At 36.4% G+C, this 22336-nt stretch overlaps 3 protein-coding genes across 3 annotated transcripts; 1 reads left to right on the forward strand and 2 right to left on the reverse strand.

The window, feature by feature from the left end:
* Positions 1–206: 206 nt before the first annotated feature.
* LOC120770474 lies at positions 207–1185 on the reverse strand. Its single transcript, XM_040097976.1, has one exon. The coding sequence runs from the start codon at positions 1028–1030 to the stop codon at positions 557–559; it is 474 nt and encodes a 157-aa protein (XP_039953910.1). The 5' UTR covers positions 1031–1185; the 3' UTR covers positions 207–556.
* A 372-nt stretch (positions 1186–1557) lies between these two features.
* LOC120772663 (ATPase ASNA1 homolog) lies at positions 1558–3217 on the reverse strand. The gene is made up of 6 exons (XM_040101396.1): positions 2999–3217; positions 2771–2888; positions 2527–2708; positions 2166–2424; positions 1932–2108; positions 1558–1877 (listed from the first exon to the last, which is right to left on the reverse strand). The coding sequence occupies exons 1-6, from the start codon at positions 3109–3111 to the stop codon at positions 1731–1733; spliced, it is 996 nt and encodes a 331-aa protein (XP_039957330.1). The 5' UTR covers positions 3112–3217; the 3' UTR covers positions 1558–1730.
* Positions 3218–9596: 6379 nt separating this feature from the next.
* On the forward strand, positions 9597–22078 carry LOC120771653 (protein late bloomer-like). The gene is made up of 5 exons (XM_040099768.1): positions 9597–10509; positions 21029–21187; positions 21255–21410; positions 21479–21676; positions 21731–22078. The coding sequence occupies exons 1-5, from the start codon at positions 10450–10452 to the stop codon at positions 21800–21802; spliced, it is 645 nt and encodes a 214-aa protein (XP_039955702.1). The 5' UTR covers positions 9597–10449; the 3' UTR covers positions 21803–22078.
* The last annotated feature ends 258 nt before the right edge of the window (positions 22079–22336 follow it).

Genomic DNA, 22336 nt, shown 5'->3' on the forward strand with positions numbered 1-22336 from the left:
AACCTTTTTAAATTTTAATTCCAAGTATTAATATATAAAAACTATTAAAATAATTGTTATTAATTAAAAGGCTAATTACTTAAAATTATACGCAATTTAATTAAAAAAAAATAAAATAAATTAACCGATTCGTTAATAGACATGTCTAAAAAATTTATTTAGAATATAATTTCGATTTTTCAAATTTATTTTAGAGATAATACATCTATTTTGTTATACATTTATTTGTTGATGTTTATACTGCATATTTATAGAAATTCTTTAGCAGCAGTTTTAACTTTAAACTTTATTTTTACCAGACTCAAAGTACAAATATTTTTAACATACTAATTATACAATTTCCACGACCAAAGGCTGGTCCAAATATAAACACGGGTTGTAAGTCATAGGGTGCGGCACTGCATTTTACTTATTCCAATGCAATCGCAAAATTCCCGTTGGTGTATTGAACTTTTAATTGCTGCATAAAAAAATGAGATGAAAGTCGTTGCCTAAAATTAGATTTGTCCCTTTGATTGAATGAGCACCAAAGCAATACGATCACTGCTATTCTTGTTTAATTCTTTGTAACCAGTTTGTCACAATCAGTAAAATAGTCAGTACTCAGCTTAACCAAAACTGCTCCCGAAGCCAGACCAGCAATTGTAGCAACTGCTGCGTTATCTCTTGGCAGTATCGATCTCATTAAAGCCCAAGCAAGCACTGAACCCATGCTGAAGAGTGAACCACCTAACACGGCATATAGACCGCGTCGGGAATTCGGCACAGTACGTAGATGTGGTCGTCCGTATATGTAAAACGCAGTACCAGTTAATGTGCTTAGTAATAACACATTGGTCAAATCCTTTTTGGGTAGGACTTGTGAAATAAATCCCGGATTCATTACGTTTACGGCGAGTGCTGAGTATGATACTACGCCATGTAATGGTATGTAATAGTAGAATACGTTCTGCTTGGTGAATGGCTTAAGTCCGATCTTGTCACACAGTGTGCAAACTGCATTCTGGTTACTTGCTCCTTCGCTGGCCATTGTTTTGTGCTGCTGTTATTCTGATTGCGTATTACTTTATTTAAAGCTGATTGAGCGTCTGATACCCGTTAATAAAATATTCGTGGTTGAAAATGCGATAATTTCATAAGTTCGTCTACCACCGGTGAATTCACACAAATGTCATTGCTTGTTATATAAAGGAGAGGTTTTGTCACAGCTAGACGTCACTTTTATTTTCACTCTCATTTGTGATGTGATGTTGTCGGTTGTCGATAAGTAATCGAAACTTTGTACTCTTCCCGATTATAAGTACTTTTTTAATTTACTTTACAGTTATTTTGTGTTTCCTAAAATGGAAAATGATTCTCAAAATTCCCTAACAGCTAGAATTTTTTGTATTATAGAAAGACCTATTAGCACAACAGTCACAAATTTTGATTAGTATTGTTAATATAATTTTTTTTTATAGTAAAATTGAAAATTAATTGATTATATATCAATTTATCTTTTAAAATGCTTCAAGTGGTATTCTCTTGTAAGATAATAAAATCTACATTGATTGCATATATAATTAATAATTAATTTTCATCGTTTATTAATAAAGTATATGAATTGGAATACAGCTGTGATTGAAAAACGTTTTATTTCATTTACGCTTATATGAAATAAGAAACACCATTTTTTGCAATTATAACACCATCGCTTCCGTACCAGCAGTATATACATTTGTATTTAGAAATTAATTAGGACTATAAGGTTTAACCAGGTTTTCTGAAAAGTTCTTAATATTCTCTACACCTCGAACTTCCTTTTCGAGTAGAGGCAATTTTGTCACATGGAAATCTTCATACAGGTCAGCAATTTGATCCAGATACTTTTCTTGTATCTAAAATATTAAAAAGTGAAAAAAGAAATCAGCATTTAATGCAAAGTACCATACCTTATATCTCGCAGCACACATTCCACATGGTTCCTGGTTTTGTTTTTTGAATAGTAGTTGATTGACTATGATATTGTGTGTATCTATGCCGCATTTAGTCAGTTCTTGCACAAGTCGTTCGGTTTCATACAAAGAAAGGAATTCAGCGATGCAGACACAAACGAACGTAGCTTGATCCTATACATTTAGCGGTTAGAGAATATGAAGTGATGTTTAGAAATAAAAAATACGTACTGGATTTCTAAATTGCTCATTCACTTGTCTTATGATTTTCAACATTTCATCAAGCTTTTGTGTTAGCGAGTCGGCGTTAAAATCTGCCATACCTAGTATGCTACCAAATTGTGAGATAAAGGGAGCAATTTTCATTTTCAAACGCAGCAGTTTGCCTAATCCCTTCTCAACGACTTGCGGGAAGGAAAGCAGACGTAATGTGTGCCCCGTTGGCGCCGTATCAAAGATGACCACTGAAAAGTTCATTGCTTTGACAAGTCTATAATTTGTAGTAAATAAAGTAGAATATACGTTTACGAGGAACATGCACATGTATAATTTCGGGTTAACCATTTCAATTTAGGTACATTTTTCTACTCACTTCATTACTTCTGCATAGCTCATAGCTTCATCTATACCAGGCAGAGCGTTAATTACTTCATGCAACACACCTTTACTTAAATGCAGACCTTCATTTTCGCCCTCGAAATATTCATCCGGCAATTCGTTGAGACCCGCATTTGGATCAATTTCCATTGCATATAAATTTGTGAAGCCATTCACCTACATTGCATTTAATTAATTGTTGAAACGAAGTGCAGCATTTTATAATATATTTTGCATACCTTTGTTGGAACTTTTGTGAATTTCTGATCGAAAGCGTCTGAAATGTTATGAGCTGGATCTGTCGAAATGATCAAGACTGATTCACGCACTTTGGACATTTGTACGGCTAAGCTGCAGCTGTTTATCATACGTTGGGCGATCAAAAAGATATGAAAGATGTTATGAATTAACACGATTTTACTTTTAATCAAATGATATTACAAAAAAAAAATAATGGCATAGTTTACCTGCATGTTGTTTTACCAACACCACCTTTGCCGCCTACAAATATCCACTTCAACGATGATTGCTCTACGATATTACGCAAGCTTGGCTCCATTGGTTCAAAGTCATCACCCATTTTAATTATACAAATTAGGCTAAGGGTACAAAGCAATTAAATAATATTTATTGTCGACTTTAAATAAAATTCGCGAGAATGACGAATTTGTGTCGGTAAATGTCAGCTGTCAAATTGCTTTTTTAATTGTTGCTTCTTCGTGTCAAAAAACTATTCACAATAGTTTTTTGTCAAATAATAATGGTGGTATTCATTTCAATTATAACTATTACGTAAGTTGGTATGGATTTCTAAAATATAAACAAATTGTCATGATCAAAGCGTTGAGTATTATCAGTTTAAGTCAGATAAGAGATAGGACCGTTTTAAGGCTTATTTTGGCTTTAAGTCTAATATATTTAACTTTCATCTAGATTGGAAAAGTTGAATCATTTATTATCTAAGGGATCGACATTCAGTAAAAGCTTTTCGTTCGTCTTCTTTACAGGGGTAGACACCGCTACGCGGTTATAGCCGAGTTAACAACAGCGCGTCAATCGTTTGTTATTATAACAATTTGGCGCCAATTCGAGATACCAAGTGCAGCTGGATCCTTTTCCGCCTGATTTATCCAACGGAGTGGAAGTCTTCTTCTTCATCTGGTTCCTCCGGTGGGTACTGTGTCGAATACTTTCAGAGATGGAATGTTTTCATCCATATGGACGACATGGCATAGCCATCGTAGCCGCTGTCTCTTAATTCGCGGAACTATATCAATGTCGTCGTACAACTATATTTGCCGTGGCTAATGCGCAAAGGACCGTCTTCCGCAGAACCTTTCTCTCGAAAACTAGAAACGTCGACTCATCAGACGTTGTCATTGTCCATGCCTCTGCACCATATATCAGGACGGGAATAATGAATGACTTATAGAGGACTTTACTTCTCAATTGCCTACTCAGTCCGAACTAGCACTTGTTGGCAAGAGTTATTCTGCGTTGGATTGCGAGGCTGACATTGTTATTGGTGTTTATACTGGTGCCAAGATAAACGAAATTATCTACGACTTCATAGCAATAACTGTCAACAGTGACGTGGGATCCTAGCCGCGAGTGGGACAACTGTTTGTTTGATGTACCTGCTCGATTAAGTTCTGCAGCTCGAATTATTTCCTACAGAAGAAGATTAAAGAAGTCGCACGATATGGATTCGCCTTGTCTGAAACCTCGTTTGGTATCGAACGGCTTGTAGAGGTTTTTTCCGACCTCAGAAGCCATTGATGTTGCGCAACGTCAGTTTACACATCCGTATTAGTTTGGCGGGGATACCAAACTCACACATAGCGGCATAAAAGCAGCTCCCTTTCGTGCTGTCAAAAGCAACTTTAAAATCAATGAAGAGGTGTTGTGTGTCGATCTTCTTTTCAAGGGTCTTTTCGAGATTTGGCGCTTGGTGAATATCTGCTCAGTTCTTGATTTTCCTGACCTAAAGCCACACTGATAAGGTCTAATCAGTTTGCTGACGGTGGGCTTTAATCTTTCACACAATACGCTCGATAGAATCTTATTTTAATGTATGAGCTAGTAATGTTCTTCGAGTTGAACGAGAGATAAGCCTTAAATAAAGATGCATATTGATTGCAGAAGAGAGACATGAAATAAACGTGAGATGTCGGCCTCCAAACATGGCTTCCGTTTCGCTCTCCCACCATAGTTTACTGGTGATTGGAACTTCAGGTGGTCAACTAATTTGCCGAGAAGATATCGTGATTCGTCGCGCTACAATGTGTAACTAATTTTCACGGAAGCTAACGTGAATAAAATCTATTTTTTCCAAATGCAGTTTTGGTGCAATTCCATTTGTGCCAAGTTCTTCACTCAATCAACAAGGCCACCAACCGGCCAGTTACACATGCGCATAAGTAGCGTGGCAAACCATTTTTAAAATCAATGAATGAAAATCCTACACATTCTTACGCGCATACATACTTTTGCGTACATACATGTACACACATGTACATATCATATGTATGTACATATGTATTCTCACGCATGCTTGAAAGGTGAATGCAATAATGCTTTGCCGACCATCCATTGATGCGAAGTTGGAGGGCAAAGTCGTGTGTGTAGTGAGCGAGCGAGCGATACTGAGTAAACTTAACGGTGTTGGCCTACGCGCCTCGTACCGCAAACAAAACATTAAACAACAATAAATAGAAGCGCAAGCATAACTTTCTTACAACGTCAAACTCAATGACCAAAGTCGTCATGACTGCGCTCCACATGGCTCGGTGTCTCAAGTGCCTGAGGAATCTAGTTTATTGTTTGTCTATTTAAATAATGTTGTTATTGTTGTTTGTTTCGTTTATTTGAGGTGTGCGTACACACAATTTACGTGCGACCATCTGATGGGTAATGCATTACAAACATACACGCTTGCACATATGTATGTATGTACATAGGTACATATATACATGTCTACATATAATCGTTAAAGAATTACATGTTTCTTAGGGTCATCCCTAAAATTTCTGAACCTTGAATGAAAAAAAAATATTGAAAGTTTTTATCTTTACTTCAATAATTTGTCCTTAAGCAAGTACCTACTGAAAATAGTAGATCTCTCCTTCATTGTCGGAGAATTTTTTTGACACTAGGAAAAAGCAAAGAATTCATGGAATTGTCTGATTTAACGAATGTCGTCTATGAAAAAATTGGTCGAACATGTCTTTGGATAATTTTTTGCATACCTGCTACGGGGAAATACTCTCCTCCAATACACTTTCAAAAAATGTCCTACAACTGTCCTTACTTCTACCAAATGCCTTGATTAGTACAAATATCGCTATCTCAGGAAATTCATAAAATGGCGGCTTATCAAAATAACATTTTTTTGAATTTTGAAGAATTCTTTTGGGGAGAAATTTCTCAATATCTGAACTACCGATTAATAAAAATTTGATTTTACAAATTTCTATACTAGACTCCGCTCATTCGTTTACTGTCGTTAAATATTGGATAGATCCGGTTAAAGGGGTATACCTTAACTTTCCAATATTTAATGCTGGTAAACGAATGAGAGGCGTCTTGGGATCGACTTTATTTGTATTATTGTTGATGATCGGTTTTCGCCTTCTTCTTTGGTATTCCTTAGAACCATCATTTTGGAAAGATCACTTTTATACAATACATTATTGTATTGCATTTTTGTATCGCCCTCGTACTCTTATACCGAACATGCTCTTGAGTTGATCATGCTTTCATGAGTACTTCTAATGTTAGCTTGCCGCTCGTTTGAAACTCAAGCAGCTGCCAGAGCACAGTGTCTTTAAAAGATGTTTAACAGCCGTTAAGCCTGAGCAAAAACAGATAATCCTAACAACGTATTTCTGTCATTACTGTCTGTCGATTTTTGGAATTACGTCTAAGGAATCTTGAAAACTGCTCTAGAAGTGTTTTTGGGAGTCTACTTTATCACAAATATAAGTATTAGAGTGGAACAAAGCTTTCAGTGAAGATTGAAGAAATCAAAAGCTTGCTTAATGCAAGCCGCCTATTCTCCTCTGGTCATTAACTAACGATAACATCGAAAAAATTAAAGGGGCACAGTTTGAAATCATAGTGTTGACATCGGAGAGGTACATAGCTGAAGGTCTCAACACGCCATAGATTTTCATTAATGTTTTGGGAATGAAACGTGTCAATGCCAGACTCATACCAAAATATTTGAATCTTTGCGAAAACGACGTGGAGTAGAATATGATGTGGAAGCTGTATAACAATCTAGCAAAAAGCACTCCAAAAATGAGCTGAAACGAAAAAAAAACTGAAATTCGCTGAAGGCACTGAAGGCCATCCCAGCCGAGCAATATATTAAGAGTACCGAAAATTGGATTACGTGTTCGTAAGCCTGTATTAGATTTAGGTAGGTCTTAATTAGGTATTGGTGTGCCACTTTGGGTTCAGTTAGCGCTGAATGCTCCATTTTGTGCTTGCGATGAAACTACTTATGTCCGCTATGTTTTCATTCAAGGTTTCATTCAAGGTTTGGTGCCTAATGTGTTCCAAATATTGGGTGTCTGGTTTGTGTTAGAGCTGGACATTCACAAAAGTGGAAGAATGTTTCCTTATTCCTTTCTAGTGTGCAGCTGTGGCAAATATTGTTATAGGGCAGACCCATTTTTAGCGCGTGTTCTTGAAACGGCCAGTGCTCCGTTATACATAGTTGCCGTAAACCTGAAAATACGATTCCTGGACCTATGTAGTAATTCCTTGGTTCTAGTCTTATCATATTTTGGTTATATCGGCTTTGTTATCTTGCGCTTGGTTATTGATTTCTATCTGCATAGTGAGTATAAAGTTCTCGTTTGATCGTTCCCAGCGAACATGGTATTAACTCCGCTTCGGATTCATCTAGAGATTTCCCTAATTTGGTCAACTCGTCTGATTTTTCATTACAGAAAATGTTCCCGTGCCCGGGAACCCAAATTAACAACAGGTGGAGTTGACTCGCCAATGAGTTTAAAGCTTTTCTGCAATTGCTAACTACCCTGGATTTAATTAGTGGCGTCCACAACGCCAGTAGTGCCATTGGCTATCCGTGTATATGGTTGCTTTCTGTAAACTCCCGTAGTTATTCAATAGGGCACCCCAGGCCCTCTCTATACCTAATACTTCCGCCTGGAAAATGCTGGCTGAGTTTAGTAGTCGGATAGAGAGAGAGATTTCAAGATCACTGGAGTATACACTCGCACCCTCTTTGCTGTCCATTTTGGACTCGTCGGTATAGATAAAGACAGTACCATCCTTTTCTCCCTATTCTCCACTCACGTCTAGACGATATCCTCATCCGGAAGTGGCTATTGAAATCCTTTTCTCCCTATTTTCCACTCACGTCTAGACGATATCCTCATCCGGAAGTGGCTATTGAAATCTAGCCTTGGGCGAATATATTTTGATTAACTTTTGTTTAGCTGAGTCAGGCTGAGCTTTGTTCACAATCTTTCCTATTCCAACCTCCTCCTGAAGGCGATAACAAAGATTTCTGCCAAGATTTTAAATTTTTTTAGAACTTTGCATTTAAGTTATTATTAGAACCTTTTTCTTTGTAAGAGGTTCTATACCAGCTAAGCACTTACCACCAGCTGTCACCGCATTCAAAATTTTTAAAGCTTGAGGGTTGCCACCATAATCTTAACCAACACCACACCTTTTGTCGAATACCTCAAGCGCAAACTCCTCGAATGTTGAGAGTGTTTCCGTCCTCGTCGAAGACTGCCATTAGATCAATTAAGGTCTGAATTACCGGAACGGACTTGAATTTATATCAGCTCTAAATCTTTAATCGTGGTAAAATTACTCAATATTATGTAGTGTATGTCTTCGGAGATACCTTACTTCAGATAAAACTCTACTCAAATTCACAAATTCGAAGTCAATAGCAATCACTGTAATTTTTTTTATATCCGGAGCTCTTTTGTCATGATGTATGGGTTTATTCCGGACGGTTGTTTCGGCCTATCGGCTTGATGGTCACCACTATCCTAGCTTGATGGTCAGCTGTGTATCTTGCATCCCTTATAGCGTACAAACCAAAAATAACACTGTTGGTAAAAGTACGCCACATTGTATTTCAGGACTGGCATAATATTAGTAGTTAATGTCGAGATAGTGAAAAGTTTTAATTATAGCTCTCAACAGTTGAAGTATTAGGCAAGGAGGGAGAGCTGACTCATTGATTTGGAGTCTGTTCATATTTCGATTTGTTATCGTTGTCCACTAAACCCACAACGTACGGATTTTTATTAAATGATAATAACTATTGTTTGGGTCAATGATTTTGATGTTATCAGAATATATGCACCATATCCGGTTATACGTTCTTACAGATGAAGGTACAGGACCGATTCGGCAAAACAAATCTCATTAGAGAAGTTTCAATTCAGGTTAAATATTATGGAGTTTCATAATTAAAAGACACGGTTAAATTCAGTATTAAACCTATGTAATCCCTGACTGTTACCACTGTATTTGCCATTTGATGGGGGTACCGCTGGAAGCAGAAAACTATACTACACATCTAAGTTATGGCGTCGTTCTAGTGATTGCTGGGCCTATAAACATCTGGTAAAGTGTTGAGCTTTCATATGTGCGTATGTGTGTATGTATTTGTTAGCTACCGCCTGCCGCAAAGCGACTAAGACGCCTCCAAATGCTCACTCGCCACGTTAGAAAAAACGACGAATGAGAGCAAATCAAACAAAAAATCAAAGCGAAAACCATTCAATGTGGGCATGTTTGTATATATTACGAGTAAATATGCACACACATATATGTATGTATGTACATGCAAACATACATGTGTAGAAATCAACAGTGTCAACAGTTGATGTGCCTACCATTTGTTGTTATTAATTATATTTGTTGTTACTGCTGTTGGTAATGAGCTTGGTGGTTGCCGCGGCTATTCACTGATCATACACCGCAGTACATAGCGTTGTTTTTGTGCTCTTGCCGCTGCTGCTCTCGAATAAATGCAAATAAAGTAGCGTGACGCTATTTAGTTTGTTCCTGACCGTGGCCGTTGCGTCGCCATTCCACCGGTTCGCCAAATGGTTCGGTGAAGAGCTTTGCTTTGGAAAACGCTTAGCTATGCTTTGATAGTTGGCCGCCTGTTGAGCACATTTGCTTTTGAGTAGCTGCGGAGTCGAGTCGTGCCACAGCAGCCACCATCGTCGTTGTCGTCGTTGGCTGTACGAGTCAATAATCGAGTCGAATCGCAGAGTAGTGACGTCGCTATTGAGTGTTTAGTTGGGACGCGAAAAAATCTGAAAATTTATTGCTTTTAAATTATTATTTACCTACACACACATACATATTTGTATGCGTATGTTTTGTGAGTTCGCTGTTAACGCATAAACCTTCTTCGGCTTTTATTTTGTGCGTGTCTAGTGCTTGGTGTTGTTTTTTGGGGGGATTTCACGTTTTTGCGTCTAAACTTATGCCAGCATATGCTTGGCATGGACTTTCAAGATTGTTTTCGACAATTTTTCGCTATTTTTTGCCAATGGCCAACACTCGTGCATAGAAGTTGAAACGTGAAAAAAATCACTTTATTATTCAATCTACGTGTACTAAGGCATATAGAATGGAATAACATGCTGAGTGTTAGTAGACAGTATTCTATGCGATATTTTATTCCAAGTGTGTGAATTAATGATTCTCGACGAGTATGTGGCGTGTTTATTTAATGTGCGATGCTTAAAAGTAGTCGTGATTTGGCGGTTTAAACGAATTGAGGAGCGCTTTCGAAATACCGGATAATTAATTATACTCAGTCAGAGTGTGTTATCGAAATTTTTACAATTATTGTTGATATACATATACTTATATTGGAAAGAAATTACGAAATATTGCAAAAATGAGCTGCGCTACGGGCACACTTAAATACGCGCTATTCTTGCTGAATATGCTGTGGGCGGTAAGTTGTTGGCATTGTGGGAGTAGAAAAAATATTTAGATTTAGACCCTGCAGTGATCACAATATGAATTTTATGAGCGACGTTAAATGGCAATGAAACCGTGTGCTGACAATAAATGTTTAAAAGCTTACGATTTACAAATATATGTATATTACACCAAATTAGATACAAGCCTGTTAAGCTCGAGCGGGATTTGAAAATTTTAAAATGTTTCGAAATAACTGCTGATTACACTGATTTTTGTGAGACAAGTAGCAGCAACAGCGTAGCTATACTTGTAGTACCTTTACAAATCTTTTATGACAATTTATATTTTTATTTTGATCGGTCAGCTATAGGCTTCAGTGATCCGATCTGAACAATTTGTTTAGACATTGTAGCCTTGTATATTAGCATTGTTGCCTTGAACAATAACTTATGCCAAATTTCGAGAATATATCTTCTAAAATAAAAGATTTTTCCATTTCCAAACCATGTTCTATATATGCTATAGTGGTCCAAAATCGGTTCCGAAAGATGAGCAGCTTCTTGGTGAGAAAGCAACGTGTGTAATCAGTGCAAAATTTAAGATCGATATCTCAAAAACTTAGTTCGCGCATATACTGACAGACAAAGAGACAGACGGACATGGCTTAATCGACTTATCTCGTCGCGCTAATTTACAATATGACACAAAAGGACTCGGAAATTGTAAATAAACATTTAATTATTCCTCAATATTTATTTTGTCGTCTTCAAAGTAATCCTCGGTACGATTTTTCCAGTCCTTGAAAGGCTTTTCCAAACTCGTAAGCTTATGTCTCGTCGGAGATTGGAATGCGCAATGTCAATGAAAAAAATTTAGCTTTATCAGGACGAGTCGAGCAAGAACGCGTTTCATACCCAAAATATCCACCTAAATCATTCGAACGGATTCGCGAGAGATGTTGAGCTCTCCTGCCATCTTTCTAACACTTGCGTGACAATTTTCAGGCACCATATCCTTCACTTTTTTAATATTTCCATCAGTTGAATAGGTCGAAGGTTGTCCAGAATGAGGCACATCTTCAACGATATCTCGACCGTCTTTAAAGGCTTTGTACCACTCGTAGGCTCGTATTTTTCATAAAATTGGATCACCGCAAATCTTATTCAACATTTCACACGAATTTCGGTTAGAAATATAAAATTTGAGACAAATTCTTTGTTCGATATTTTAATCCATGTACATATACTATATGTATGTTTTCTTCTGGATGTTACAAACTTCATGGTAAACTTAATATACCCTGTTCAGGGTATAAACATAGAGATCTATCTGAGTTATATTAAACAATAAAATAATATTAAGAGATATACACGGTTATGGACCTTGTTTTCAGTTTTCTATTTGCTATGTTTGTAGGTCAAGCGCCAAAAAATTTAAATACGAATTCAATATGGATTCGGTTCACAATACCAACGTAAGGTTCATAGTTCTATCAGCTATATTGAAAATAAACAAGAGCGAAAGAGCAGTCCTCCTGTTTTTTGATTCTTTGATTTCAAGTTGCTGATATCTAGCGTTGTAAATGATAATATGGAAAACCGTATGGTTCCCATATAAAGATATCACAGCTAAGGTCGTACTATAGAAAGGCGTTAAAGTAAAATCAGAAGTCTGGATCAAACCTTTCAACAACAAATAATGTAGAAGAGGACTTCTGGTGCGAATAACAACATATGTATGCAGTTTAAGTTGAATCTGGTCTCAAGAACCAGATATTACGTTAAGAGTTCTTATAGCTGAATCACCAATATAAAAAGTCTGTAAAGAGTGTGTTTCGCGTGCTCAACTTATGGGCAACATAATCGGCCTACTGAGCGTACTATTCGCAACACCATCACCTATTTTGAGATCCAGCATTCATTATTAGATAATATTCGACCGAAACCAGGTCCAGCATGCAGTGAAGAAAATATAGTAACGTAGTTGAGAGTATAAACGAAGACCGTGGACTGCCGTATGGAACGAGTTGGCGCATTTTACGTCGAGGTCTTAAATTGAAAGCGCACAAAATACAGCTTGTTTAGAACTGAAACCATTCGTTCAGCGATGAGGTGCCATAATAACCGATCCCTGAAATTGAAGCTCGTGATTTCGGCGGCACTTGGTTTGGTTGTTACTTCGACTAGTCAATTTAATTGCTATACTTCTTGTTGTTTTAATTTATATACATATATATGTATATATACCGACTTCTATAAAAACACGATCTGGAAGAATTATAACAGCTATTCACTTCTTTCATATGCAACAAAAAACCGCTGAGTCGTATAAGTAACTTTAATAGCAAAGTTGAAACGGATTATCGCAAAGAGACATAAGTACAGTTTCGGAATCTTTAGTACATGAGTAGAATCAAGTTTTTGGTGTGGAGAAGGAGAGATATTAGAATTCAACTACGAATTTTGAAAGGTAGTGCAAAAATCCTTCAGAAATTAAAGCTTCTTGAATGCTTATAGCAATTAGAATAAATTACTTCAAATCAGTTTCTTCTTGTTAATAGACGTAGTCACCGCTTGAGCGATTGTAGCCGTTATAGCAGTTTACGATTTTCTTTTATTTCTGACAAAAAACCCAAAACAAAAAACTGTTAAAGTTAAAATTTTAAACTGCTAAGCATATCTGAACATGCAAAGTCCAAAATGCTCGTAATTAAGGCCTTCTTACTCATCAAATCCATGCTCATTATCTTCTGCTGAAAAAAATGAAATTAATAATTTTGTTCACGCACAATTTCCCTGTTACTGAACATACATATTGCACATATGTATATATTATATATGCCTACCTAACTAAAAAAATATGATTATATCTAACTTACTAACGACCTACCGTACACATTAACGCTTCGTACGATAGGGCCACGAAGACCTTGGTGCGTAATGTGCGCACACCCATTGTAAGCATGGACTCGCATTGCAACCCGTTGTGGTGGTGTTAACTTACTTAGCTGAAGTGGAAATGATATCATCTGTATTAATTTAAACTAGCAAGTTTACCTATGCTTCTACATAGACACCGGGCTAGGAAAGTCTTTTGGCTTCCTCCGCAGCGCGCATAACACAACCTCAAGGCGGTAAAGTTCACTGCGGCTGAGTTGAGCTTGCTCGTTTACGACGCTTTCATGTTTTTATTTATCTATGAATATGTGTACGCATTCGTCATGTTTTTTGCTCGTCAATATTTTATTTTAATTTTCCACGTCTAAATTTCTTTTGTTGTCCCAGCATATTCTTGTGGTTACTGCCAACATACTCACGCATAAAATATTTTCCAGATTATGTTGGTTGCCTATGGCGTTAACTGGATTAACACCATTAGCTGTTGCTGTCAATTTGGCTCAAGCAGTGAAATATTACCCACCTAAAAATATGAGTACATCGTAATGTGTATGCACAATAGGGTGGGGCAAAGATTTAATTTTTGTAAAAAAAAGTTTTTACAAAAACGATTTAAAAATGTCAATATATATCGAATAAGCTTTGAGTCCTTCAGGGGATTTCTAGTCAACACGTATAGTATACCTTTTTTTCGATAGCAGATAAAGAATTTAAGTTTTGAAAAAAAAAGTTTTATATAAATTTATTTGGGTCAGCTAATTAGACCACATAATTATTAGAATCTAGTATAGTTTCAAAGCTTCTCAAGATGAGATGTTGGAGTTATAGGTAAGGTCCTCAGAGCTCTAAGATTTTTAATTATTTGTTACGTTGTAGGTACTCTCTTATCTGAAAAATAGATCTGCGGTTAAAAAAATCATACAAATTGCGAAAATATGCTTTACTCTTACTCAGTTATTTGAAGATTACTATTGACACAATGAAAGAAATTAAGGGGTTACATGGGTTTCCTATGATAAAAAAAGCCTTTTTTTAACAATTTTTTTCTCACATAAAAAATAAATATTTTATTAGAATTTTGTATTGTTACAAATATATACTATTAACAAAGAAATTCTAAAATGTTTGTAAAAAAATATTTTAAGCTCGTCCATTGCGACGTCATTTCCGGTGACCCCTCGGAAAAAAGATGCGCCCGCGTTGGCAGGATAAATCCTTACAGGATCATCTAAAGTGAAAAAATACGTGTTATAGTTAAAACCTTAACTCAGAACTTGGACTAAGGATAAAAAAACTGTAAATTGTATTTTTGGCAGACATTTTTACAAAAAAATGAAAAAAAAATGTAGTTTTAATCGAAAAAAATCCTTCGCCCACGTCTTTAAGAAGATCGGTTGAGTAGTTCTCGAGAAATCTTGTCAACCGACTTCAAAAACACAGTTTTGAGAAAAACGTGTTAAAAGACGGCGCACTTAGCCTAGCTAGCCTCGAGCACAAAGTTCTCAAGGCTGCATCTCCGAAACTAATACTCGGATCAACTTGAAAATTTAGGACAATATTCTAAAGATGATGTAGAATTTAAATTTAAAAAAATTGATTTTTTGAAACCCGTAAGCCCATGTAACCCCTTAAGAGAGTTCTTGAGGATAATAAAATGTTATGCTGAAAGCTTTTTAAAATAAAGTAAAAATTTTTTGGCAAATCCAGATTTTATTATTAAACATACTTGCAACCGGGGGTCATACATGATGGGATTCGTTTTTTTTCAGTCTCGGCGGTATCATTACAGCAGAGATTCCCTTGAACTCTGAAGAAGGGGAAGTGTTTCTGTGTTTCATACCTGCTGAATACGGTGCATGCGGAAGCAATTGTAAGACCCAACTTTGCCATCGTTTTCCATGATTTCTGATCCGGTGAATCAGTCCATTAAGAGATCGCAGGGAATCCACTTTGAACGAGGGTTTCGCATTTCCAAAATTTCATGAAACATGTTTCTTTGATGATTTCTCATATGTTGTTTCTCGGCTTTCATTGAATCTTCACTTTATTGTTTTCATCCTACTCGGGAACCAGTCAAAAGTTAGATTTGTATTGACATATAAATAACAATACCCGAGCTTATACCCGTTTAAGTTTAGGAAAATTTGTGTGTTAAAGGTGAGAAAAACGAGAGGCGACTGAACTCCTTGACGTTGCCGACAAAGTCCAGTGGAATTAACCTCATTGCTGTTTAGGTAATGTAATGTCTTCAATGGGAGCAAAGTGCTGTCATTGCTTTGAAGATAGTATGGTGTATAGTAACAGAACTGTTTTTGAATTTTGTATTGTATAAGGTTAAAAAAAGACACTTGATGTCTTAGTTTGCGTATCAGAAATTTGCATTTGGTGTTTTGCTTTTATACACCAAATAACAAATAATGAATTCATCTTTGAATGAATTGAAAGAATTCCAAGTAAAATGGATGATGTGATTTGTATCTATGAACTTAAATCTTCAAGTAAACATGAGTCATATACAAGTGTATAATTGACTGCTAGTTTGTGTTGGGAATTTATACTATGTATGAGTAACCAATTCTATAAATCAAAGTCTAATCAAGTTCGAATAAATGCGAAAAAGTAATGAAGTCGGCATGTGAAGAAATTATACCCCTAATGCGACGTATGTCTGTATATATCGTCACCTAAAATGCATAACGTAACATCACTTTTCATAAATTTACAGAAAATACGATATAATAGAAACCACTCACATTGAAACAAAATTTGAGTTTTGGTTAGAAAATGGTTATATATTGGTTACTATATCTGACAGCGATATTCGATTTTTTTTGATGATATGCTGTTTTGCATTTTAGGTACGATATGTACTATATGTACATATATAGTATATACACTTACTAAGTATTTTGCTAAATACGTACATATGTGATATTCCAATACTCTTAGTGGAACATTTCCGTGCCAATAGTTACAACTTTGATATTAATTTATGCATATTCCGTTTAGGCATAGACATTGGAATTATCATATTATCTGTTTAAAACTACAAAAATTTCAATTATACGCCCCCAATAATAACATGCACTTTATGTAAGTACACACATAAGAAATTTCTTGTATACTCCTACACCCCTACATGGCAATTCATTTTGGCGCACGTAAGAGTCAATTTGTTGATTTGCCGCAATTTTTTATACCCGAGCGCAACAGAGTTGCAAACAAGTTTATTATGGTAATGGTCATTTAACGGTTGTATGTAACGGCATAGGCAATCGAGATATGCATAAAATTTATATGTGAAGTTATGTATGGGAGTTATTGATTTTATTAGTTTTTTATTAAGCACACCCAGTTCTTTGTCTATGCGAAAAATAATTTGAATAGGAATGCTGTTGCCAGTCACAGTTCATATATATCAAATGCAACTGGATTTCTATTTTGACGGTTACTTATATATCATTATTTGTGGCCAAAAAAGCTTGGGTATTAGGCAATTTGGTAGATTTTTGAATAGGATTCACTTTGCTCTGTTCCCCAACGTCCTTTAGCCGAGCTTCACAGGCTTTTTCTGTGCATTCTACTTAGCATAATGAGAATGATTCGATTTATTGATAAGGTAATTTCATAATGCTACTCTTATAGAAACCTATTGGCAAAAAGCTTGGACAGTCGATTTTCACAAGCTTTTCTAGGCGCATTTTTTCCTAGCAAATCATTCGCTATGAACAGGAACAGTAGTAATCCTTGGTACATTGTCCGGACCAACCACAGGAGTTGGCGAGTTTGTATCGATATTTACGGTCTTACAGATAAAGCTCAATTCTTCTTCTACTGGCCAAAGTTCTCCGCTTTTGGGCGATGGCTTCTACCAGAAGCTCCAATTCTAAACAATACAGGTCTGAAGTAAGAGTTTGGCTATAAGGACGGAGCTCATAGTAAATGATTCTCTGCCAATCCCACCAAATACATAGCAACTCTTTTATGACCGACAATTCCAGTTTGGCCATCGTTTGGGCCCATTTACAAACTAACACCGCTTCGCTGAAATTGTCGTAAGTAACCTACTTGCGTTATTCGTAGATTAAATTCGTTAACTCGTGGGATACTCGTGATATATGGGAGGAAAAGTGAGACGTTTATTTTCATAGAGAACAAACATCCCTATAAACTCCTGTAGCTTCTAAAATGAATTTATAACTAATTTCAAATATTTAACAACCTCTATTGTGCATAATAAATGTATATATAACCGAAAATTCGGTTTCACTCGCTTATCACCAATCCTTATGCGTTTTTAATTTGGAAATTGCTATAATTTGCCTGCACATTAAATACGAAACTTAATACATATGTGTTAAGTAATTGTCGTGCGCAATCATATTAGTTGCGCCATTAGTCAGTGCTGTGTCCAGCCTATGCGCCGGAACGCATGCAAGCTCGATTGCTTGTCCATCTCAATGTCTCCCATCAAAAACGTTTGTCATGCAACATGTGATTGTTTCAGAGAACACTGTGGATTTTAAAATTAATTTACACACGCCTGTCACTCACCCTCTTACAGACCTTGTTTTCTCCAACAGAGTTAAGCAACGCTAATATTTGCGTTATAAACTATAAATACTGTGATTGAATCAATAATCTGTCGGCATCATTCAAGTTTTCAAGCTTCAATTATGTAAAAGTTGTTTTCTCAAAAGGGAAGTGAAACGAAGCGACATGATAATGAAAAGATTTACGGCAGCTTTATTGTTGCTTGACTTTAATTGTCGTTTAATTTGTAATAAGCAGCTTTTTGCCGATTGCGGTTTAAATAAAGCTTAGAATATATTGTGCAATCAATTATTATTGCTTAGTAAACAAAAGCTTATAATGTGGCCACAAATTGTATACAATTTAACTATTAATTTTAATTTAGGAAGGTATCTACTTAAACGATGAAGCAGATGGAATATAAAATAGTTAACTAACTGTAAAGAAGAGCTTGTTGACGGTGGGCTTTAATCTTTGACAAAATACACTCGATAAACCCCTATATGCAATGTTGAGGAGGCCTATCCCACGGTAGTTGGCGCAGATTGTGAGGTCTCCCTTTTTGTGGATTGGGCAGAGCAGATTCGGGCATGCTTTCGTTCGACCATTTTGTACAAAGAAGCTGATGCATGCTCCTAATTAGTTCTTCGCCACAGTAGCAATCCATCCTCGGCATGCAATCCATCGGCTTCCGCCGCTTTGTTGTTCTTCAGACGGGTAATTGCTATTCGAACTTCTTCCTGGTCGAGCAATGGAACGTCTGCTCCATCGTCATCGTTTGGGGAATCAGACTGGAGAAGTCCCTCCATAATATCAGTCACTAGATCACCTCTGGAGAGTATGGTGTATATGTTACTGACATATTATGTATTGTTTACAATGAATTCCAATAAAAAGCAGACTCAGATATTAAAGAGAGTATGTAATTAAAGACAGATCTGCCATATTATTGGTATAATGTAATGTAGGATAGGCTTCAAATTCGACATAGAATTGTGATATAGCGAGAAAAGTAGAAGTAAGGCGCACAAAACTAAAATTCCAATTTAGGCAATTTGTTATGTGGTGTAAGACAATTTTTAATCTTTGTAGTTATATCGCGGTTTTGATTTTATCAAAGATTCAGCAAAATTAAAGTAAAGCGTATGGCACACTGCGTCCAATGTTCGGTCAACATATTCATTCAGCAGAGTCGGTTATTCGAGCAACCATGGATCGGTCCTACCCTACGTTTAGTCTAGTGGATAATGCGCTGTGGAACAGAGTATCGAAGAGGACGCAAATGAGTCCAACCGCCATTGGGCCCAGCAATTTGTGGATAATTTTTTGGAAGGATCTTGGTTTGCAGTCTTACAAGCCAAACAACGATAAAACGCGAAGAAAGTTCGGTGAAATAGCCACACAAGAAAATTTTGTTCAGCGATGAAGCTCACCTTTGGTTAAATGGGTACATTGATAAGCAAAATTCTCGCTTCGAATGATGATAATCCTCCACAAGCCATTGTTGAGAGGTCTGCTTTATGAGTAGAGGGAATCATTGGTTCATATTTCTTCAAAAGTAAAGCGGTCCATAATGTTACAGTCAATGGGGATTTTTATTGACTTTTTCGTGCCTGAATTTGAAGACCTTAGGTTTCAACAGAATGGCGCTATATGCCATACGTCCAATTAAAATCAATTTATTGACATTTTTTGCGAGCGCATTATCTCGCGTTGTGGGCCTGTGGCGTGGCCTCAAAGGTCGTGCGACATCCTATTAATGCCAAAATTGGGCCTCTTCACTGGAATTTAATCATTAATCAAAATCATTTTTAAAGCATAATGCCAAAAATGTATCTCATAATAAAACTAAATTCTTGGTCACATATGTGTTGTATTTCTTCTTGAAAACCACATGTCTGAAAAACACCTTTTATTGTTTTGAATTTTATCCCTAATAGGAATTTGAACCACAACCCTAATAGTACTGGAATACTAATAGTAACGGATAATCCCAGTGAAGGAACTTTTTTCAATAGCCTTTTTTATCCGCCTGAACAACGTTTACAAATCGTTCAACTTTTTACGAAAAATCACGTTCTGTAAAGAATTGTTTCGCGCGATTCACTCAACGTCAACATAATCGGCATACTGAGCGTTCTATTGTGAGACCCAGCATTCGTTATTGAATAATATTCGACCGAATAGACCACGTTCAGCACACAGTGAAGCAGCTGTAGTTTAAAGTGTACACGTAGACCGTGGAGAGTCGATTCGGTGCCGTTCGTAGCAATTCGGACAGCCGTATTGAACGACTTGGCGCATTTTACGTCTAGATCTTAAATTGAAAGTGGACAAAATATAGCTTGCGTATAAGAACTAAAGCCACTCAACCTTCCCAAGTGACATCGCTTTGCTTTATTGGCTCTTGAAAAATTCCAAGAAGATCCGATGTTGATGTTAATTTCACGTTTTGGGTCAGTCGATTGGTCACCAAGATCGTGTGATATCACACCTTTAGATTTTTTCCTGTGAGAATATGTAAAGTCTAAAGTCTATGCGGACAATCTCGCTTCGATTCAAGCCTTGGAGCAAAAAAGTGTCCAGTCAAAATGCTCGAACCAACCATCAAAAATTGGACTGAACACATTGACGTAGCCCCGGCCAACATTTGAAAAAGATGGTCTTCAAAAAATAAATGTCTAAGAATGTTGTGTCGAATCATAATAATAAACATTCTCCAATAAATTTTAAATTTCTGTGTTCTTTCATTAAATAACTCAGAGGGGCTTAACTGGAGTACTGTCAGAAACCTGGTTTTCGATTTTATTCATGCTCAGAAGTTCATCGAGAATGTTTGAGGCAGCAAGATATCACAGTTGCCGAGTTTTCGATTGTGAGATCGTTTGGAATACTTTTTGCTTAAACCAGTTCCATTATCGGTTTTGAAAACTCAAACGATTGATTTCTTGCTTAAAAATGTCATGTACTTCAGATTATTAAGGATTTCACACGCATTGCAGTTTCTAATGAGAAAATGCCCAACCTTACCAAGTTTTAGATTATAAGCTTTTATTGAACCTCAACACATTGCATATAACTCCAAAGTCTACAAAAATTTCTCTTTTTTATTTCTTCCAGATCTTGGGTATCCTGGTGGTAGTTTTCGGTGGTCTTGGCTGGGGCGCTATGCCACAGAGCTATGCCATCGGCTTCATTACTATGGGTGGTGTCATCTTATTCATATCATTCTTCGGCTGCTTCGGCACAATGCGCGAATCGGCGCGCCTTTTGTGGACGGTAAAAGAAATTATTATTTCTATGTTTATAAATTTTTTAATACCACTAATTTTATATATTTATAAAGTATGCCACCTGCATCTTCGTGCTGATCATTGTAATAGTTGCGTTCATTTGTTTGAGCACGCGCGATGTTTTCAAGCGCTACGCCATGGAAGGCGTAGAGGAGCAATGGCGCAAGGAGCTGCTGCAACCGGGTTCCATGGACACAGTGCAGTCGGTGGTATGTACAATAATAGTGGTTGCATTTATCATACATATACCTATTTCATTTAATTATTTTTCTTAAAGTATGCCTGCTGTGGCCTTAACTCTGCTGAGGATTACATACGCATTGCACGCGCCCCACCCGCCAGTTGCTGCAAGGAATCGAATTGCATAAATCCCTTGAATCTCTACCTCACAGGTTGTTTGCCTAAGGTTGAAGAAGCTTTCGCCGATGAGGCCACTGTTACGGCATACCAGCAGTATGGCTTGTTGGCCTTTGGTGTGAGTATAACGCAGCTTTCATGTCAAGTATTTTTTAAATAAATTTATTTGCAGTGCCTCATTCTGCTTTTGACGGTCATACTGGCAATACATTATCAGAATCGCAAAAGGCGTTTTAGTTACTAAGCTTTTGTCTAGTTAATGTGAAAGTTTAAAAGCATTTGAGTCTCACTTGTGTAGCTTTTAATGAAATGTGAAACGATTTTATTATAAATAACTTTTTTATTACATTTAAATTTAAATTAGATATTTGCATTTAATATTAATAACAGTTTAGCTTTCAATGAATGCTTTTATGCAATGTCACATGTACCTCCAAGCCAATCGAATAAATAACTCTAATATAATTATTGTACAGTGTTAGATAATATATATTTAAAAATATATTTACATATTTATTTGCAACCCAGTAGATTTTATTTTGCATTAACATTTTGAAAAGTGTGTGGAAAAATAAAGAAGTTGAAAGAATGCTCTTTTATATTTAAACTACGACTTTGTAAAGGGTATTTTCCAGAGCTACAAAGTACAACAAAAATGCAAGCGGTTGGGTTCAGTGTATCGAACCACTCAGAAAATTCTTGTACCGGTTTATGAGTATCTCTAAACCGCGGTTTGATTGAAATGGTTCAGTTCTTTATACTAAACAAACCCATATGG

Source organism: Bactrocera tryoni, chromosome 3, assembly GCF_016617805.1.
Source record: "Bactrocera tryoni isolate S06 chromosome 3, CSIRO_BtryS06_freeze2, whole genome shotgun sequence".
NCBI lineage: Eukaryota > Metazoa > Arthropoda > Insecta > Diptera > Tephritidae > Bactrocera > Bactrocera tryoni.

What these genes read in the sequence shown, in the direction of transcription:
- LOC120770474 (XM_040097976.1), bottom strand. Translation starts at nt 1,030, where the DNA reads ATGGCCAGCGAAGGAGCAAGTAACCAGAATGCAGTTTGCACACTGTGT.
- LOC120772663 (XM_040101396.1), bottom strand. Translation starts at nt 3,111, where the DNA reads ATGGGTGATGACTTTGAACCAATGGAGCCAAGCTTGCGTAATATCGTA. An exon ending in TCACAAAAGTTCCAACAAAG is followed by an intron (nt 2,709 to 2,770) that starts GTATGCAAAATA and finishes AATGCAATGTAG; the next exon opens with GTGAATGGCTTCACAAATTT. An exon ending in TGTGTGCTGCGAGATATAAG is followed by an intron (nt 1,878 to 1,931) that starts GTATGGTACTTT and finishes TTAATATTTTAG; the next exon opens with ATACAAGAAAAGTATCTGGA.
- LOC120771653 (XM_040099768.1), top strand. Translation starts at nt 10,450, where the DNA reads ATGAGCTGCGCTACGGGCACACTTAAATACGCGCTATTCTTGCTGAAT. An exon ending in TGCTGAATATGCTGTGGGCG is followed by an intron (nt 10,510 to 21,028) that starts GTAAGTTGTTGG and finishes TATTTCTTCCAG; the next exon opens with ATCTTGGGTATCCTGGTGGT. An exon ending in CGGCGCGCCTTTTGTGGACG is followed by an intron (nt 21,188 to 21,254) that starts GTAAAAGAAATT and finishes ATATTTATAAAG; the next exon opens with TATGCCACCTGCATCTTCGT.